At 47.8% G+C, this 17653-nt stretch overlaps 1 protein-coding gene across 4 annotated transcripts in view; it reads right to left on the reverse strand.

The window, feature by feature from the left end:
* Positions 1-12062: 12062 nt before the first annotated feature.
* Positions 12063-17653, reverse strand: part of LMO1 (LIM domain only 1) — a 55955-nt gene continuing 50364 nt past the window's right edge. For 3 of the 4 annotated variants that reach the window (XM_026034711.1, XM_026034710.1, XM_026034709.1), the window contains exons 3-4: positions 15586-15711; positions 12071-12472 (exon numbers count right to left, since the gene is read on the reverse strand). In XM_026034711.1, coding sequence (XP_025890496.1) covers positions 12367-12472; positions 15586-15711 — 232 coding nt within the window. In that variant the 3' untranslated portion in view covers positions 12071-12366. Of the gene's footprint in view, positions 12473-15585; positions 15712-17653 lie in introns of all 4 variants that reach the window. The other variant, XM_026034708.1, reaches the window with a different exon arrangement.

Raw genomic sequence — 17653 nt, forward strand, 5'->3', positions numbered from 1 at the left:
TTTTCCTCTCTTTCTTTTTTTTTTTTTTTTTTTTTTTTTTTTAAACTAAATGTTTCCAATCACTTAAGTCAGTGTTTGGGAGTGGCAGAAGGAGGCAGCTGATTTATGTTGGAGTCTACAGATTTATTTATTTTTTTTTTAAGGCTTAACTTAAAAATCTCTGCACTTTCTTTCCCAACCCCTCTTATAATTCACAGGCCTATTTTTCAGCCTGGAGTTACTACACAATGTGCGATGCTTCCCAGGGTGGACAGAGAAGCCATTCTTCAAGGATCCCTCTAAATATCGCATGTCTTTCCTCAGTTCAGACCTATTAATCCTCCGTCTTTTCTACTCCGTGGCCACTCTTGGCACGGGCAGAGATGCGGAGGCCTTCCCATCCCTGCCTGTCCTGCTGGAGGCTGCCCTTAACAAAACTGCTTGGGATTATTTCCTCAGCATTTTTTTTTCTTTTTTTTGTCGCACAGGTTAGTCCTATGAAACGAAAGTATTCTTCTAAATGCTGACTTATTGGTACAGAAAGGCAAGCTGCTGTTCTACAATATGGGCAATTTCTGACCGTTTCAAACTAGGTTATTCTGCATGGGCCTCTCTAGGAGCTGTGCAGCTACCTGGATGATGGACAGGGTGCTATCAGGGCTGGAGGCGCCTTGCGACTTTCCTGCACATCATCCACTGCACCTTCTCTTTCTCTAAACAACCAGGCAATCTCTTCAGTGACTTTTTGTTACTTCAGACAACGCCATCCAAAGTACCGTGAAAAGTCTTTCAAATTCCTAGATCAAAAATCAAGACGTGCTTCTAAAGGTGCGGCGGGCAGTGCAACATGCTCCCCGAGAGCACCCTTATCCATACAAGATATGGCATGGATATACATGACACGACGTACGTGATGGTACACGCAGGTCTCCTACTTCCATGCTTTTGATCCTAAAGCTAGTTCTTCTTCCTAAATCCGGGATTTGCCTAATCTTTTGTAGCAAATGTGACTCAGAAGAGCCTGTGTCACCCAACAGTGACGACGCTGGGGCCTTCCTGCCCTGACTGACTCGGACAGCTCTACCATTAACAGCCTTGTCGAAAGAGTGCGAATGCAGGAGTCCTGTTTTGCTGATTCTCCCTGCTGTGAGTTTTATGATACTGCACAGCTTTGGGAATTGATGTTTTCTGGATTGCTGTTGTTGAGCAGGAATCCCAGCTGCCATGTTACGTGTGAGCCGTTGGAGTAGTCGGCCTGTCTCCGCGCTCTCAGCCTTGGAGAAGTCGGCTACGTGGTGCCTTTGCAAGACTGGCCAAATCAGGAAGCAAGATGTCCTAAGGATGCTCTATTGTTCTAAACTTCTTCTTTTAATTGCTCTTTCTGCTTGTTTTTTCACAGTAATATCCTGTCCTTCCAAAATATGCTGGTCAGGAAGCAAGTGTTTAAATCACATGATCATTTTTCCAGAAAAAAATGAAAAATTACGTGGATTCCAAAAGAAAGAAACAAAACTATAAAGAAATGTGATTTCTATTTTAATATAAAAGATAGAGAAGGAGAAACGTAAGGATTGCAGGAGGATTATGGAGATATGTGAACTGTGTCAGTAAAGACCCTGGACTAGACTCATCAAAAGGCTGGTGGATATTATTTCATATTGACTTTGACCTTCTACTCTAATGTAATTACTAGGAACAATTTAAATAACTTTCTTTTTTTTTCCAGAAAAAAAAAAAAAAGAAAGAAAGAAAAGAAAGCATTTTCCATTGCTTAAAACTGGAAAACAAAATGTTTGATTGAGGTCATCTTGACATCCATTAGTGTGATAAATGAAGTGGAATTCAAGGCTGCTCCATTATCAAGGTTCATTTTCGTTGTTCAGATCTGGGTCCCTTCCCCCCCCACCACCTCTTTCTCTCCCTTTTTTTTTAATTTTTTTTTTTTTTTTAAACAACATGGCCTCAGACTCAAGGCTGATTACAATAATTACATTTTCTACCCATAATAGTACAAATGATTCAAAGAGTTATTCAGCATGTTTCAATGTCAGCACTTAGATAAATGCTCATTCTTTCATGGGGATTTCATTTTTTATGCAGAAGGTTAGTTAGGAGCCGCGCTAACGGGGGAGCTGTCAGAAGGCAGCGAATTTACGTGCCCGGGAACTAGAGCCACAATTGTGCGGAGCGCCGCATGGCAACAACACTGAATGGGACACCGGATAATTTATAACTACCCCCCAATACAAGAAGAACAATTATATTGTGTGCAGTATAAAATGGCCATTATTTAGCTCAATTTTTAAAAATTATTTGAGCAAAATGCCTACCCTTTGCAGGGCTATTTTATTCTTGGTGCTAATTAGATGCCCAAGGAATACAGGATATATAAATTCCAGCCAGCAAATATATTTATGGAATTTTAATTTGCTTCTTGTGTAGCTCTCTCATAAACCTTATAAACCTTCTTCAGAAGGGTTTTCATCTCAAAGGTTGCAAGAAAAGGCAGGGGAGGCAGGCGGGAGCGCGCTGGGTGCAGCTGCCGTCCCGCTGCGGCGCGGGAGCCTCCGGCCGCGCGTCTCCCTCCGCACGGCACAACTGATGGATCCCGGTGGCAGCCCTGGGCTGCTGCAAGGGCTCTCCTTGCAGGGCTGTGAAATCCAGCTACAGACAGGACAGAGTGAGGGGTTGGGGGTTAGAAAAGCTCACACGTGATGGGAACAGCTCAGCTCAAGAGGTTGTTGAAACTTACGTTTTGCTAATTTTTGCAGAAACCAAGCACTGTCTGCAGCAGCAACGAGCCGTGACGCAGCCAGAAGCCGCTGCCGCGACGCTCCCCTCTCCTCCAGCTCATCCGAGGTGCGGACGGATGAGAGCGCTGGAAAGAGGGACTGCGCCGAGGGCAATTAATTTATATCTCCATTCAAATAAAACCCTTGTGAAGGCAGAGCTTGGGAGGAGGCAGAGCCACTTGGCAGACAAAATTACATTAAGTGCACTCCACTAGGAATGTTTATACGCCGTCCCTGAGAAATGTTTATGCTGGAGTACTGTATTTAACTTATCAGCCTGAAAATGAATGACGACTGCAGAGGTTTTCTTGTTCCAGAAACATTTGCTAAGTGCCCTTCACTTGTGGTGAAGCGAAAGCCAGCAAGAAGCTCGTGAGCTCCTCGTGGAGGCGGCTCTGCGCTTGCAAGGCCTAGAAAGCTTCTCGCTGCTTCATCCAGCACACGGGGCGACAGCAGAGCTGCCGGAGGGCAACAACTCACCAAGACTTGGTGCTCCAAGAGCTAAACCAGGGGTTTGATAAACCAAGAGTTTATCAGACTGTTGAAAACTCGTCACTTCTTTGTGTCAGCAGGAACTTGCAGCAGGGATAGCCAGGGGTGACATGGGCATTTTGACAGAGAGGTGTCTGTGTAAAAAGTGTTGCATGTTACACAGAAATGAAATACTTTCTGGTTTGCTTGCTTTCCCCATTGCTCATTTGATCTCCTCCCTGTAAAAGAACTAGACAAAGAAAGAAGTGCTGATAAAAGCAACGGCCCAATATTTATAGAGAGTATTATACAGTTCTTGTAATTCTAACGTCGGTAGTTTCTTGTTTTCAAATGTAGGCATCATTTTTCAAACAACAAAGTTGCTTTTAAATCTACCTACTCTTCTCAACATCTCAAGCAATCAGAGGGGCAAGTGTTTTGGCTGAGGCAAATCCATGTCAGTCTGCTGAGGCCGAAAGCGCTGTCTGACTTTGGAGACCTTGGTGCAAAGGGTGCATCTTCTTTCTGCTTTATTTTAGGTAAATTGTACCTCATTGTTAACGGGAACGTGCTCCAGAGTTGCTTAAAAGCACATTTGTTAACCTTGAATTGCAGGAAGAGTTGGCTCTTGCTAATGGTGCGTGCTCCTGGGGAGGCAACCTCATGAGCATGGTGAAGCTCAAAAGATCACAAGCCTCCTCTGGCAATTATTTCTGCCTCTGACAAGCCACGGGCTAGGGATGCCTTCTAAAAGCTCCTTTTCAATCTATTGCAGGGTTTTGATCCTTTTCATTCTTTTTCCTTCTTAACCCTAAATCTGGAGGTCACAGGGAGCTGAGTGCCGTGATGGCCAGAGCAGGGCCTGCTCGGCGGGGCCATGGGTCTGAAGGTTGGGGTATTGGGCTGCTGTGGGGCCCACGGGGCCACCCCACTGCACACAGGTGGCTGTGTCCAAGCCGGCCGGGGCTGCAGAGTCACCTGCGCAGGGGCAGGAATGGTGACCGGTCACGAGTGGAATATTTCCACCACCTTCCGCTGCAGGACCAGCCAGACAGGTGGACAAGCAGTTAGATCCCTTACTATTATATTGTAGTATTGTATTGACTGCTATGAGGCTAAATTCACCCTCCTGCCTTGCCTTCAGCACTGTGGAAACAACAACTAAATATCCGCAAGTGCAGATGCAGAGCGAATCCGCAGGGCCCCTCGGGCCGCGTGGAGCCAAGATGTGCAGGTAGGAGCAGGGGAAACGCCGGCCCGCGGGCCAGGGCCACGCGCTGCCGCCAGATTTACGTGCCATTTGGGATGATAATGAGGTGGTTAATGCAGAAATACAAGACCGTAATAAACCACTGACTTTTACAGATCTCTGTATGAGTCTGAATCATCATTTGGAGACCAGGAGATCAGTGATATACAGTCGCTCATCCCACTTCCTTTCTTCTTGCTGCTACCTGGGATAGCAGCAATCCCAGATTTCACTCTGCAGCAAAAGAGATTTTGTGAGCAAAGGAGCCAGTAAATCCTGCACGGGGAATATGTTTATTGGAAGATTTTTGTTAATGGATTAAGGATCAACTCAATTACAAACATATTATTTCCACATAGATATCCCTTGTTCCCCACACAGGTGGTGCCCAGCTTAAGCCATATAATGATATTGAGAAATCCAAGCTAGTAGCTCAAGACAGATTTTATTGCTGGCCTCAATAAAAGGATGAGAAATAACCTGTTCTCTGTCGAGTTACAAAGACTGTCAGCTGCCACTAAATGATCGATTTTCAGGGCACACAAAGAGATCTAGACTTGCATTAATATACTCAAGTTCGCATGAGTTCCAAGTGGTGAATGGACAATTGTGGGAAGAAAAAGTCCCTTGAAGCAGGTTACATCACATTGGTGTGCAAGATGTGCTTTTGGTGTGCAATTAATAAGAAGGCAAGGGGGAATAAAAAACTAGAAGAAAACAAAAGCTTTATATAAAATATCCTGCAAAGTTAAATAATGATTTTTGAGTATCCAGCTTCATATTTTTTAAAAAGTGGAAAGTGTGATTATTGAAAGATCCTAGAGGGATATCTTTAAATTGGGTTTCCCCATCATCAAGGCAACCAAGCCACAAGTGGCCTCCAAAAATACTCCCTCTTCTGTGTGCATGTGTGTGCACGTGAGCGAGCGGGAGAGACTTACAAGCTGAAATGATATTTCATTAAGGTAGCTGGAGTTAATCCTTCCCTTTCCCGTTTCTTTTAGAGTGAGTATTCATGCAGTAAAGCTCCCAAAGCCGGGGCTCCTGTGACAGGATCCTTTCGCCTTTAGATTGCAAACTTGCTGGAGTCCACAGGGAATGAAATATATGAGGATTTATATGATGGAAGAAAAAAAGATAAAATGTTAGAGGAAATGGTCCAGAAATGCTGAAATAGAAGTGAAGGACTGAAATAATCTACCAATACTTTATGCAGTGGCATAGATATAAAAAAATACTGTGTATTTTTTTTATTGAGAATCCTTTTTCTTTCCAAGAAAATTGTTTATGCAGAATCTCCTGAGAAGCTTCATTCTTTATTTATATATTCATATATATGAGTGGTGGTAATTTGAAGTCCTCCAAACAATCACCTGTAAATTATAATCTTTCTCTGCAGCAATATAAATCCACAAACCAGTCCCAGGACACCAAAGTTACGTGCGAAAAGGTCTATTTATGCCACTCGAGGCAGAGCAGAAAATTTGCTCAGTTGTTCTTATAAGACAGAAAATTTCTTATTAACATGTCTAGCTAATTGGATAATAAAAATAAAAATAAAAAGAAGAGGGAGGCTGGGGGAGGATTCCCCTGAAAGAGCAGGGCTGGCCAGGGAGTTAATGCGCCGAGCTCCTGAGCACTGTGATTTACCAGAGCTGCGACGCCTGCGCCTCCTCCTGCAGCACCAGGCGCAGATTTATCTACTGCGCCGAACACAATTCCTCGGAAAGGGGGGAACCGCCAAGAGCAGGGAATTTTGCTCCTCAGGACTGTGCCTGGCTCTGGGATGGGCCATTGTTGCTAACATCTGGACCAGGGTTATTCACGTGGGCTGCCAAAGCCGTGGGAAATGGGGACTTTAGGCCTGACCCGTTAGTTTGCTGTTACTGAGCTGCTTATTACTATTCTTGTATTTCGGGAAAGCAAACCCCGTTCTGCGGTGTTTATTTCCCTTTCCTCTCTCAAGGCTGCATGGAGTTTAATGGAGGCAAGCAGGGGCAAAGGCCATAGCAAACCTCCTGCAGAGCTGGGCACGGGTCTCCCTAGACACAGGCTGCTGTGGGGGCTGCAAGGAAGGCAGTGTTCTCAGGCGTGCTGCAGCCTGCATTGCTGGCAATAGGAAATTTGAGTTTCCCCCACTAGCACTCCAGGGCTGTGCTGTTAGAAGTGCCTGGTCTACGTCTGCACCATACATATGTATTCTGTTTCTTAGCTATGCCTTTCCTCAGAGCGAGCTCTTGGAAGAAACCCATCATGGCATTAGCTGCGAATGCCGCTCGAGGAGCGCGCGCCCGAGTCGCGGGAGTGCTTTAGTGAGGACAACACATCTGATTGCCGCAGACTTTGCTCCCGTAAATCACATTCCTGGCTTCCCTCTTCCCTTTTGCCTACCCTGCTGAGGGCTGCAGAAGGTGTAGAAGAAATACCAATTGTAGCAGGTCTCACTCATGAAATTGAAGTGTACTGGGGGGAAATAGCCAAGGAACTCCCCAAATACTCCTGAGAGTTTAACCACGAGCTTGCTTTGCTCGTGAGGCTCCTATCAGAGACACTCGCTGTGGAGTGGGACTGTGGATGGGCCAGCAGCTTGGACCACCCATCGTGCATAGGAAACACAGCTCAGGGCGCAGTCACCCGTCTGCAGACTAAACGGGAAAAAAAGAAAACCCTGTTGCCTCTGGACACTAACAAATTCAAGGAAGCCACAGTCCCTTTACAGGCACTGAGAAACAGAAGTTGCGTTTGCTGGAGAAATTATTCATTGTGAATTATTCACTCTCCTAATAGGCTGCTTTATCCACCTGTCTTGTGCTTGCCTCCCTTCTTGCACATAAAGGGATAAATCAGGCCTCATTTCACCAAAATTAATGGAATGGCTCAAAATCCAGGGCAGTGCAGGTGCGGGATGGCAGCTCCATGCACTGTCCTCTGGGCACGCTGTCCTGCAGCAGCACCACTGCCAATCCAGCACGGATCAGCAGCGCTCAGTGGGGACAGGCTCCCTCCAAGGGCAGCCGGCCCGGCCGCAGCGCCGCGCTCCGGTGGCTCCCTCCGCTCGGCAAGCGAAAAGGCCAGCTGGATTTACTGGCTGCATTAGTGCTGTACGGGGCAATTTGTTTCGTAGGCAGCTTCCCTCGCGCGAGGGCAGCGCAGAGCGACTCGGCACCGATTCCAGCCCCGGGGGGCAGAGCCGTGCGGGCAGCGGCGCCCGCAGCCCTGGCCTCCAGGCCCAGGGGATGATCCGCTGAGCGATCCCGGCGAACCTGCAAGCCCAGCGGGTGATGCAGGATGCAGCAGAGCCGGGAAGACACGGAGAGAGGAGGCGGCACACTAAAAAAAACTGAAACGACAAAAAAAACCCCTACCACAACTAAACTAGTCTTGGGCAAATTGCACTGAGAATAAAAGTTTTTGTATATTTGGGAGCAATAAGGAAGAGTGTGACAACCAGGAGGCTCAGGCAGCTGCACTGCCCCTTAAGCTACAGAAAGTGTCTGTATAGGTTAAGGAAGAGGAAAAAACCTCACACATGAACAAATACCAAAGGTCTCAAAACCCTGAAACAATGCAGAAATAATGGAGGCAATACCATAGAGCAAATAATTATAAAGTGAAATGATATAATTTTATATATCATATAATTATAAAGTGAAATGATATAAAGTGAAATGATATAATTTTGATTTTTTTTTGAATAATTTTGAGGTGCAACTTGATATACAGCAATGGGCTTCAAATATTTTTTTTTTGAAAAACTACTCCCTAGAAGTTATTTCAAGTTATGCATCCAAAATTAAAAAAAAAAATCAAAGCATTCCCCCAGATTAATCACTTAAAAGTTGTCTCGAATGTCCTGATTTTTTTAAGAAGAAACAGACAGCTTGTGCCAAGCCAGAAATCCATTTTCCTTTCCAATTTTCTTACTGTTTGTCGAACATTTATAAAGCAGAAAAGCCAGCGGCAAGGGATGTCAGCATTGTCTTTCAAGGGGTTAACATTTGTAAGACGAATGCTGGAAGAAGTTTTTTTTTTTTCTTTCTTTTTAATTAAAAAATACATTTCTGGAGCAAAAACACAAGCAATAAAGAGCGTTTGCCTGTTGGGAGCCTTGTTTTGTAATGCGGTATGAATAACCAGCTGACAGCCCCGGTTTTTGTTTTCTCTTCCTATGGCCAGTGGCCAAGAGCCAGCCAACTTTATTGTCCTTGAAATGTCACGATTTGGAGTAGGCGCAGAATTGCTAACTGCCCAAATTACTGCAGAACAGGCCTTTTTATTATACAGCAACAATGTGATCCTGGGCTCAAAGACTTACTAGTTAAGAAGATTATGTGTTTTCCTTTTTCTGTTTTGTTAAAGTGCCAAGTCTTGTGTTTTTGGCATCTTCCAAAGAATAAAATGTCTTCTGAAATATTCTCTCAGAGCGCAGAAGTTACCTCAGAGGAGCCCAGAAATTCAGGCCCTTTCAATAGTTTCCCACTTGCTCAGAAGTTCAGATGTGTTTCTTTTCCTCAAAAGCTTCCAATTTCAGAAGCTTTTGTGTGTGCTGACAGCAAAAAACGTCCTTCATAAGTTTACACTGCTCCACTTTTTTTGCAGTTAATTTATTTCACGTTGTTTCCACATCCTCCCCCCTTGACGGCCACCTGTTGAACATGTTAGCACAACATGGCACCTCAGGATGGGATCCTCCGCCCAAAGCCCTAAATGCTAAATATATAAGCATAAAACTCTGGACACGGGCGCTCCCAGGAGCTCCGAGATTCCCAGCCCCACCACAGCCTCCAGTGGCAGCCCGACATGCACTACCCAGGCAGAAAATAGCAATTCGTGGCCAGGGTATGGTTGGGAAAGAGTCAGGGAAAAAATGAAACAAAATAAAAGCAATTGGTGAGGAAAGACAGACTCTTTTTCAGGAAACTGAGCCACCAACAGGAGGCCTCTCTCCAGAGGGCCCAATCCACGACGCTGAGGGAGGCGCTGAGGGGCCCTGGTGGTGACGCTGTGGCGGTTGCTCCCAGATTCCTCATAGGAAATTCCCCATTTCCTGACACAATTCCTACCTGCCTGCGCCTCTGCCCGCTGCCGTGTGGTGCCGTGTCCGGTGCGCGTGGGCACCAGGGGAATCCCCACCGGCAGATCAGTGACGAGGCCTCCTGACGCGCCGCCTGGCTACGTGGTCCCCGCCGGGCACTGCTGGAGCGAGGCCCTGCTCCGAGAGCCGCACAAACAGCACCAGGCCTTTCTTTCAGCGTCCAGAAACAGCTTTGAGGCTAATAAAAGAGAGCAGAAATGCAAATACAGCATTTCTGGTAACATAAATGAAGGGGGCAACGTGCTGTAGTTGGTAGGTAAGGTAGATTAGCGTGGGGGGGCAGGACACGGGGTGAGGGGCGCTGCAGTGGCCGATGGCGCCGAGGCCGCACAAGGGGCCCGGGCGGGAGGCTGAGCCCGACCCCGCACAGCAGTGGCGCTGATGGAGTCTGGGCTCGCTTCTACCTCTCGTCTTGCTTTCAGCCTCAAAAACGGACTGTGGAAGACGCTGGATTTCGGCGCACGGCTGACGTGAGCCGGCACCGCTGCCGCGTGCTGGGCACCGCCGCGAGCCGTGCGCCTGCCGGCTCCGACGCTTCCCGAGGCCGAGGCAAGAGGGGCCCGACGGCCTCCTCCGGAGCCAGGCACTCGGGCAAAAGCTTAAATGTCAGACTGCACGCCAGTGGTCACTAAACTGATTAAGCAGCGGTTATCTCCAGCAGTAAAAAGGCGATCTGCTAATACTACATGATTAGAGCCTAAAATGCCATTTACTTCGCTCTGATTCCTCGAATGAATATTTATGCCAAGCGACGACTCCAACACCATCAAAAGGTTCTCATGTTCGTCTCTCTGCCGTGTCAACGACTGCTCACCAGCATGTCTGCACTCCACCACTGCTATTTCTGTTAAGCAAATTTGCAGCACTGAGACCAAAAAAGCAAACATGATTGTGTTTCCTTTGGGACTTATTGCTTTTAAAGACACTGTACTCCCAGCAGTCTAGGGAGTGTGTGTCAAGGGCACACAGATTGTGTGGGCATAAAGAGGGTGACAGACGGGCTGCAGCTTCTTCAGGTACTTCTGTGTGAGGCAGGGAGGCAGCGGGACACAGATCCACATAATCCACTTGAAAGTGCTTTGAAGTACCTACCTAGAAAGCATTTTTTTAGTGTCCAAACACTCCTTGAAAATCTGAGATAAAACTTAATAAAACCCCCACTTTGTGTCGTTTTGTTTTTTAGCACTTGTGCTTTCACAAGGGGCAGTGTCTGTGTGCTGTCATTGCATACTGATTTTTGACTCTGCCAAAAATCGTGGACATGTCACTAACAGTGACTCTGGAGCATGGGCAAAATACAGGCAGGCTAGCAGCCTATTTCAAATGAATTAAACAAAAATTTTGGGAACAAAACTTAGCTTTTCCTTCAGCAGAGTCCCTGCCACCTGCAATAGCCTCTAGAGAATAGGCATCCAATCTAGTTTCTTGTTTCCTTCCAAACAAAAAAAACCTAAAAGACAACAGAACCCAAACCCACCACAACCTAAGCCTCAATGACAAAAAAATGGAATAGCAATTGATTAAAAAGACATTTGTTCTTTAAAAAAGGAAGAGGACCAGTCAGCTTACAATAAATTTTTCCAACCTGTTTACACAGAGCAGCCCATCCAGTCAATCCACATGTGCGAGGCAGGCAGTATTTTGCAGCATACTAAGTTTCTGAGGTTCAGCTTTACCTCTCTTTCCCAGCTCCAGTTGTAGTGGTAGGCTAACAGTGTTTCTTGCAACAGGTAAAGCAGCGCCAAAACATGCAGCATTTGCAATTCAGGAAACATCTGTGTGATTCAAGACCAGTAACCAAGTAAGTCATGTCGAAAAAGAGTAATCGTTATCTATCTATCTATCTATGTGAGGGAAGGAGGAACTCAGAACAGAACCCAAGACAAAGCAGAGCATGTTGCAGCTAGGCTCCGCAGCCGGGGGCTGCCCCACATGGAGCCAGGCTCCCCGTGCGCAGGCCCTGCTTGGCACAGCCCAGTGTCCCTGAGCGCCTCCGCAGCCGCTCAGTCTTGGAAATGGGTAACCTGGTCACTGCCCGGGTACCTGCTGCCAGGGTGGGCACACATCTGTTCCTCAGACTGCAATGACACAGTGTTATCCAGACTAGAACACTATTAATCTTAGCAATGCTCTGCCTAAACTTACGTAGAGAGGGGAAAAGAGAGACAATTCAAGCCAGCAACTCGACACTTGATGGTAGTTTTTATAAGATCTGATAAGCAGCACTGACAATTCCCAACCCTAAAGACCACGGCCCATTTCCTCCCCAGTACACAACAGACAGCTTCAGTTTTGGAGCAGTGTTTTCTCCTCACTGTGCGTGTGGGGTGTGCATGTGTGTGATTTGGGTATACATATTTAAAATGTCTGGTCAACACCAAACACAGGAAACACAGGCTTTTACCACATAAGGAGCAAACCACAGTTAAGATGACCAGGAAACATTCATAATTTTTAATTCACACCAGTAATAAAATTGCATTACATTTTTCATAAAATAAATGTTCCAGTTTATATACAGAAAACAGACTGTACAGAGCCCTCCCCAGACCCCAAAAACTCACAAACATACAGGCAATGCAGTGCTCAGCTAAGCAGGCACAACTGTACATCTAAAATTTTAACTGCTTTGTGTTCAGGGGGGGAAAAGTACTACAATGTATATAGTCCTTTCTGGACCAAGAATTAAAAAAATATTGCAGGCAAGCTGACGGACGCCCTCCCTCACTGCTCGCGCGGCCGAACGTCCATCCCACAGTGCTTCAGCGAAGCAGAGTTTGCTACTGAACCTGGGACTCGAAGCTCCCGTTCAGCTGCCCTTCCTCATAGTCCATCTGACACAAGATCATGTTGTTCTTCAGGAAAAATTTGTCTCCCACACAGAATCTAGAACAGAAAAAGAAGTAAGTAGTCTAAATATTAACAGTAACAACATTTTGTAACCGGCTGATTTTATTGCAGAAGAAAAGAACACAGAGCTTTAACTCTTCAAGTGACAGTAGAGGTAACACTTCCCTTTAGCTGCTCGTGGGAACAAGGAACAAGGGGTTTGGGGTTTGGAGATGACACCTCGGAGCCAAGTTCAATCTCCAGCTCTCCCGGTGAGCTTGGGCCATACTCTGCAATTGACCCAGGCTTGCGAGCACCTGCAGCTGCTGGGGACACAGAGTACAGGAATTTATCCCAGCAGACAAGAGGTTTCCAAACTGTGAAAGTGGGAAGTCAAGCAGGCTGTATCACGCAGAGTATTTGAAGTTTTTCCCAGTATCTGTATTTCCACAGACCCCTCAGGTGAGGCAGTATTTACACTAATTTATAGGCAAGGGCTGGCTATTAAGTCCTTCCTCACCCCCTTGTGTACAGTGCTGAACAATAAATAGAAATTTCCTGATAGTTGGACTCCTAACCTTTATCTTCATTGAGCGAAGGGTAATGTTCACTATATACCATGTAAATTGTTCTATTTGTATTAAAGTTGACAGAGAGGCTCGTGATATTTAACAATTTTATTTGACCATTAAGGTCAAAAAAGTTCCACATATAATATTGGAGAGGTATAAATTGAGAGCCAAAAGCTTCTTTGCATTCCCTGCTTGCTTTAGAATTAGAAGCTAATCTTTATTTCCTAAGACAACAAACGATGCTCCGCGAGCGCAGTGCAAGGGCTGCTGTGGGTTCAGCACCAGCCAAGGATGAGGCAGCAACTCCAAGGCCAGCAGCACCTCCCTCCCGGGCACCTGAGCCCAAAACGGTACCAGGGACCCACACGACCTCGGGGACCTCGGGCAGAGGACCCCTTCCCGCAGGAGCCCTGACAGGCCTCTAAACCACCCTGTCCTCTGCTCTGCAGGCAGAGTTTTTGGCAGAGACATCACCTATTTCTTGTCAAAATTTCTTTCTAGATTTATCATTTAATAGCTTACTTTCATAGATGGGCACAACTTTTCTCCATCTAAGCACCTACAAGCAGCGGATTAATCTGTCAAGGCACATCAAATAAGTACAGAGGGGACTCGGGACTGCTCTGCACTTGATTTCACTGGAGACCTCCTGCCTTTGCCCCTCCACAGCACGTGCTTTAGCAGTTCTGAAACTCCACTGCCTTTTGGTATTACAGGTCTAAAAATCAATCTCATTTTCAACTAACAGCTCTGAAGCTAAGAGCTGCACTGCACATGTTTTCCTGAAAGCCCCACCAGAAGGTTTCCCTCACTACAAATAACAGTTGCTTGCTCTCTGCTCCTTACCATTACCTTAAGTACAATATAAATCTCAAGAAACAGCGATGCAAAAATTACTTTTGCCACCAGCATGATCAACAGCTGTCTCTTGCCAGATCCGTGAAGGGTCTGGAGGAGCCACAGGAAAAGCTGGAACACTGAAGTGTGAGTACGAGAGCGGATGGAGAGGGGCAGAAAGTGAGAACCCCGCTTGCTCTGTTTATTGCTGAAGTATAAAACTATTAGGGACTCTGCACTGCTGTCTAACACACAGTTGTTGGCTGGTTACTATGAATAACGGCAAGCAAGCTTTAGAGAAACTGAGCAGAAAATCATCTTCAAAACTAAGTATTTTCAGAGTTGGAGAAGGGGGTGGTGTTTCAATGCCAGAACTGATTTGGAGATCCATCTCTGCAATTCTGACGTTAGGTTTATGAAACGCACACTGTTTCTCTATTTCCTGCAACACTTCCTTCCCTGGAAGGAAGCCCCTCCAAAGCAGCAGTTTCAGCTGTGCCTCCGGGAGGGAAGGTGCTGGCTCTGCCCACGCTCACAAGCTGCTCAACGACAACGTCCATCGCAGGGGCCCGGTGGGAGCAACAAGCAGAGAGGACAAGCGAGAGGCTTCGCGGCCTCCAGCCGGAGCCTCTGCCCGAAGCCGGGAGCCGCTAGGTGTCAGTGCCGGCTCGGCGCAGGAACGGGCGCCCGGTGGCTGGAGCTGCGGGAGCCGCCCGCACGGCTCACCTGGAGCCAACACCGCTCTCCCTCCGAGCTCAGGGACGGTGCTCCTACAGATTGGGTTCTCCATCTTCCCATGACTTTCACAATTTCTGCTCCTTAGGGTCTCTCTCACGCTCCCACAAACACGGGCTGAAGCACTGCTCCTAGCCTCACCTTTGGGCGCCCCAACTGCAGCTCTCAGGACGTGAACTGTATCCTGCACATGCAGCCCCGAGGCACCGGCACTTACTGCAGCCTACATAAATAAGCAGCAGGAACGACATGCGCTTGCAGTCCTGTTTTGGACAAGGATGGATGTACATATCAAAAAGCAATAATGTATTACGTCTGGCTCAGTGGGCTTCCATTCTGCCTACAATTACCAACAAATAGGGCACTGTGAAGATTTTTCACAGCCCTCCCAAATTCAGCTGAGTCCAGGTAGCCCGAGGGAAGAGCCGGTGCCTGACCCTTCCTTGTGCACTTGGACATGCATTCCTCATTGGCACAGCCCCGCAGAAAGACAGCAACTCTCTCCAAAGTCACACCACCAGCAACACCCATCAACTGCACGACTGAAGGGGCTAGTTCTTCATGTTGGAAAGGGCTTAACTGGAGTGTATTTCTCCTTCCGCTGCCTCCTGTCTGCTCCTTCTTGACTGTCCCCATTTCTGAGCCTATCAGAAAACTGATTTAAGCAACAGAAAGCCAGTTTGCCAGAGACCCCTTCCTCCACCATCAGTGTTCTGCACATTGGGTTGGGGCTGAAAGGAAGCCAAAGCAGCTTGTTTTATTCAGCAGCATCTGTGCTGTGTATAATAGTGTCCAGAGTTGCAGCCTCCATCCCCCTGCCCCCCCACATCCCACCAGCTCCAGGGGGATTTGCAGTGAGTAAAGGGGCTCCAGGTACTAACATGCCCCACACAGGTTAGCCTAAGAAGCCCCCCAGCTCACGCTAGCAGGCTGCAAAAACCGGAAAGGTAGCACGGTTCAAACATTTCCCATTTTGTCAGCAAAGGTACAAATTAGTTTGTGTTTGTACAATAACTGCGTCCTCACCGCTGGTTGCAGAGCTGACAGGCAAAGCAGTCCAAATGGTAAACATTATCTCTGGCCCTCATCACCATCTCAAAGGCAGGGATCAGTTTACTGCAGGCAGCACAATTCCCGGTGGTACCAAAGAGCCTGCCAAAGAAGCACAATCATTAGAAGCCATTTTAATTAAATGGTGGAAGGACTAATTAAGTGTAATTAGCAGTATCAAATACAGTATTGCACCAATAAATAGAAGTTGCAGTCTCCATTTCGCTGACCAACCAGCATGCGGGAACTTGGGATAAAACTGCCTGGTGAGCAGCCTCCGATTGTCAAGATGAAACTTCATTTGGTTTGTGAGCCTAGGGCTAATTTGCTGTCTAATGGAGAACAGCATTAAACACTTAGACTGCTATTTTGGGGCTCACAAAATTTCAGTCAAAAACCATCCGCGGCTCCGGGGCAGCCTCTCCTCGGCGGCCCCGTTCCTGCTGCTCCTTGCTGGGACCCAGGAGGGAGGCAGCCTCACGGCAGCACTGCACACCTGCGAACTTTGCCAGCTCTTACAGGGAAAAGCTGTGCCACAGCTCAGGAAGAAGTTACCTTACTCACCTGCTGTTTAAAATGCAAGGGCACAAACTCTCCCACGACGAGCAGAGGATTCTGCAAAGCACTCAGCGAGCAGCCCCCCTGGGGACGCTGCCCCCCCCCCGGCGCCGGCAGCGCGCCCGGCCGCTCCACGCCAGCTCCCCGGCCTCGAGGACGGCCCCTCAGCACAGGGAGCTCTGCCATGCTCATCTCTGCGTGCACTATCTGTCTCCCCAGATGCCTGCTGCTGCTGCGGCTCCCGCAGGGGCTTCAAGCCTCTCTCCCCGGCGCTGCTCTCGAGCGCGTCTCTGCAGAGCCGTGCGTGCCTGGGGCAGCACGCGCTCTTGCATTCAACACAGGAACCGGCCAGGGCGCAAATCAAGAGGCCAATAAAACCGAGGTTCACCCACGACTGTGGTCAGTGCCCATATGGTTAGCGCTCTGCGCAGGGGGAGATAACCATCTTGCTCGGGGGGCTCTGAGGCTCCAGACCATCGCTGCTGCTCGCGGCCAGCGGGAAGGCGCCGCTGCCTGCGGACACGGCCGGGCTCGCGGGCTGCTCCCAGCTCTGCTGCTGGCTCAGGCCACAACAGGGACGCACCAGGAAAATCTATAACCAATTTCTAAACCTGCAATTTGCCAAGCTAATCAATACTAATTATTACTGGCCAGTAATTGCAACCTAAAACACTTGACAGTGTTACAGAAACCTCCACATAACTCCCCCGCCCTCACAGGGCTACAGTAGCAGAGTCAGCTCGGTCCTCAGTTAGGGAAAAAAAAGGGTTCCCCTCTCTCTCACCAGCAGCCCTATCACTGGGCTTTCATTACACCTGTCTGGAAGACCTTCAGATTTATTGGGAAGAAACAAACAGCAACACATTTTCCCTGGAAACTTATTGCAGATCAAACACACGCCTGTGCTATAGCGGTTCAAGACAGTGATGCTGCAAGGGGAATCCCAAGCATCATTCCTCCACGGCTGCATTTGAAAAGGCAGCACAAATCCCACGTAGATATGCATTTGCACTGGCAAATTCCCTGAATACCCAACATGTTGCGGGTGGCCCCTTGCTCCCTGCAAGCTCCTGCCCTGCTCTGCCTGCCTGGCAGCTGAGGCTCCCAAAGGCTGGCAGGCTGGGCTGGGAAAACGGGATACTGGAAGCGAGTGCGCAGTGCAACGCGCTGACCCTCGCACAGAACCAGCTCGCAAACCACGAGCAGACGCCTCTCCCATCCCTTCTGCAAGGCTCCTGCCCCCCTGCACGGGCAGCGCGCGCCAGCACAGCAAGAACGGGCAGCTTTGCTGCAGTTTTGTCCTTTTCCACAAAACGAGGCTTGTGTTTTCAGAGCACCTTAGTCACAGCAAACTGCGAGCCCAATATAGCAGGCGGGGAAACTGGGAGGTTAATCCTAGATTTGCTCTGTGACCAACACTGCTACAAGCGCAAGTATAAAATATCCATTATTCATTAGCATCACAGTTGTGTGGAGCTCAGTCTAG

The sequence above is a fragment of the Nothoprocta perdicaria genome, unplaced genomic scaffold (assembly GCF_003342845.1).
Source record: "Nothoprocta perdicaria isolate Ctin4 unplaced genomic scaffold, notPer1 scaffold_15, whole genome shotgun sequence".
In the NCBI taxonomy this organism is placed as follows: domain Eukaryota; kingdom Metazoa; phylum Chordata; class Aves; order Tinamiformes; family Tinamidae; genus Nothoprocta; species Nothoprocta perdicaria.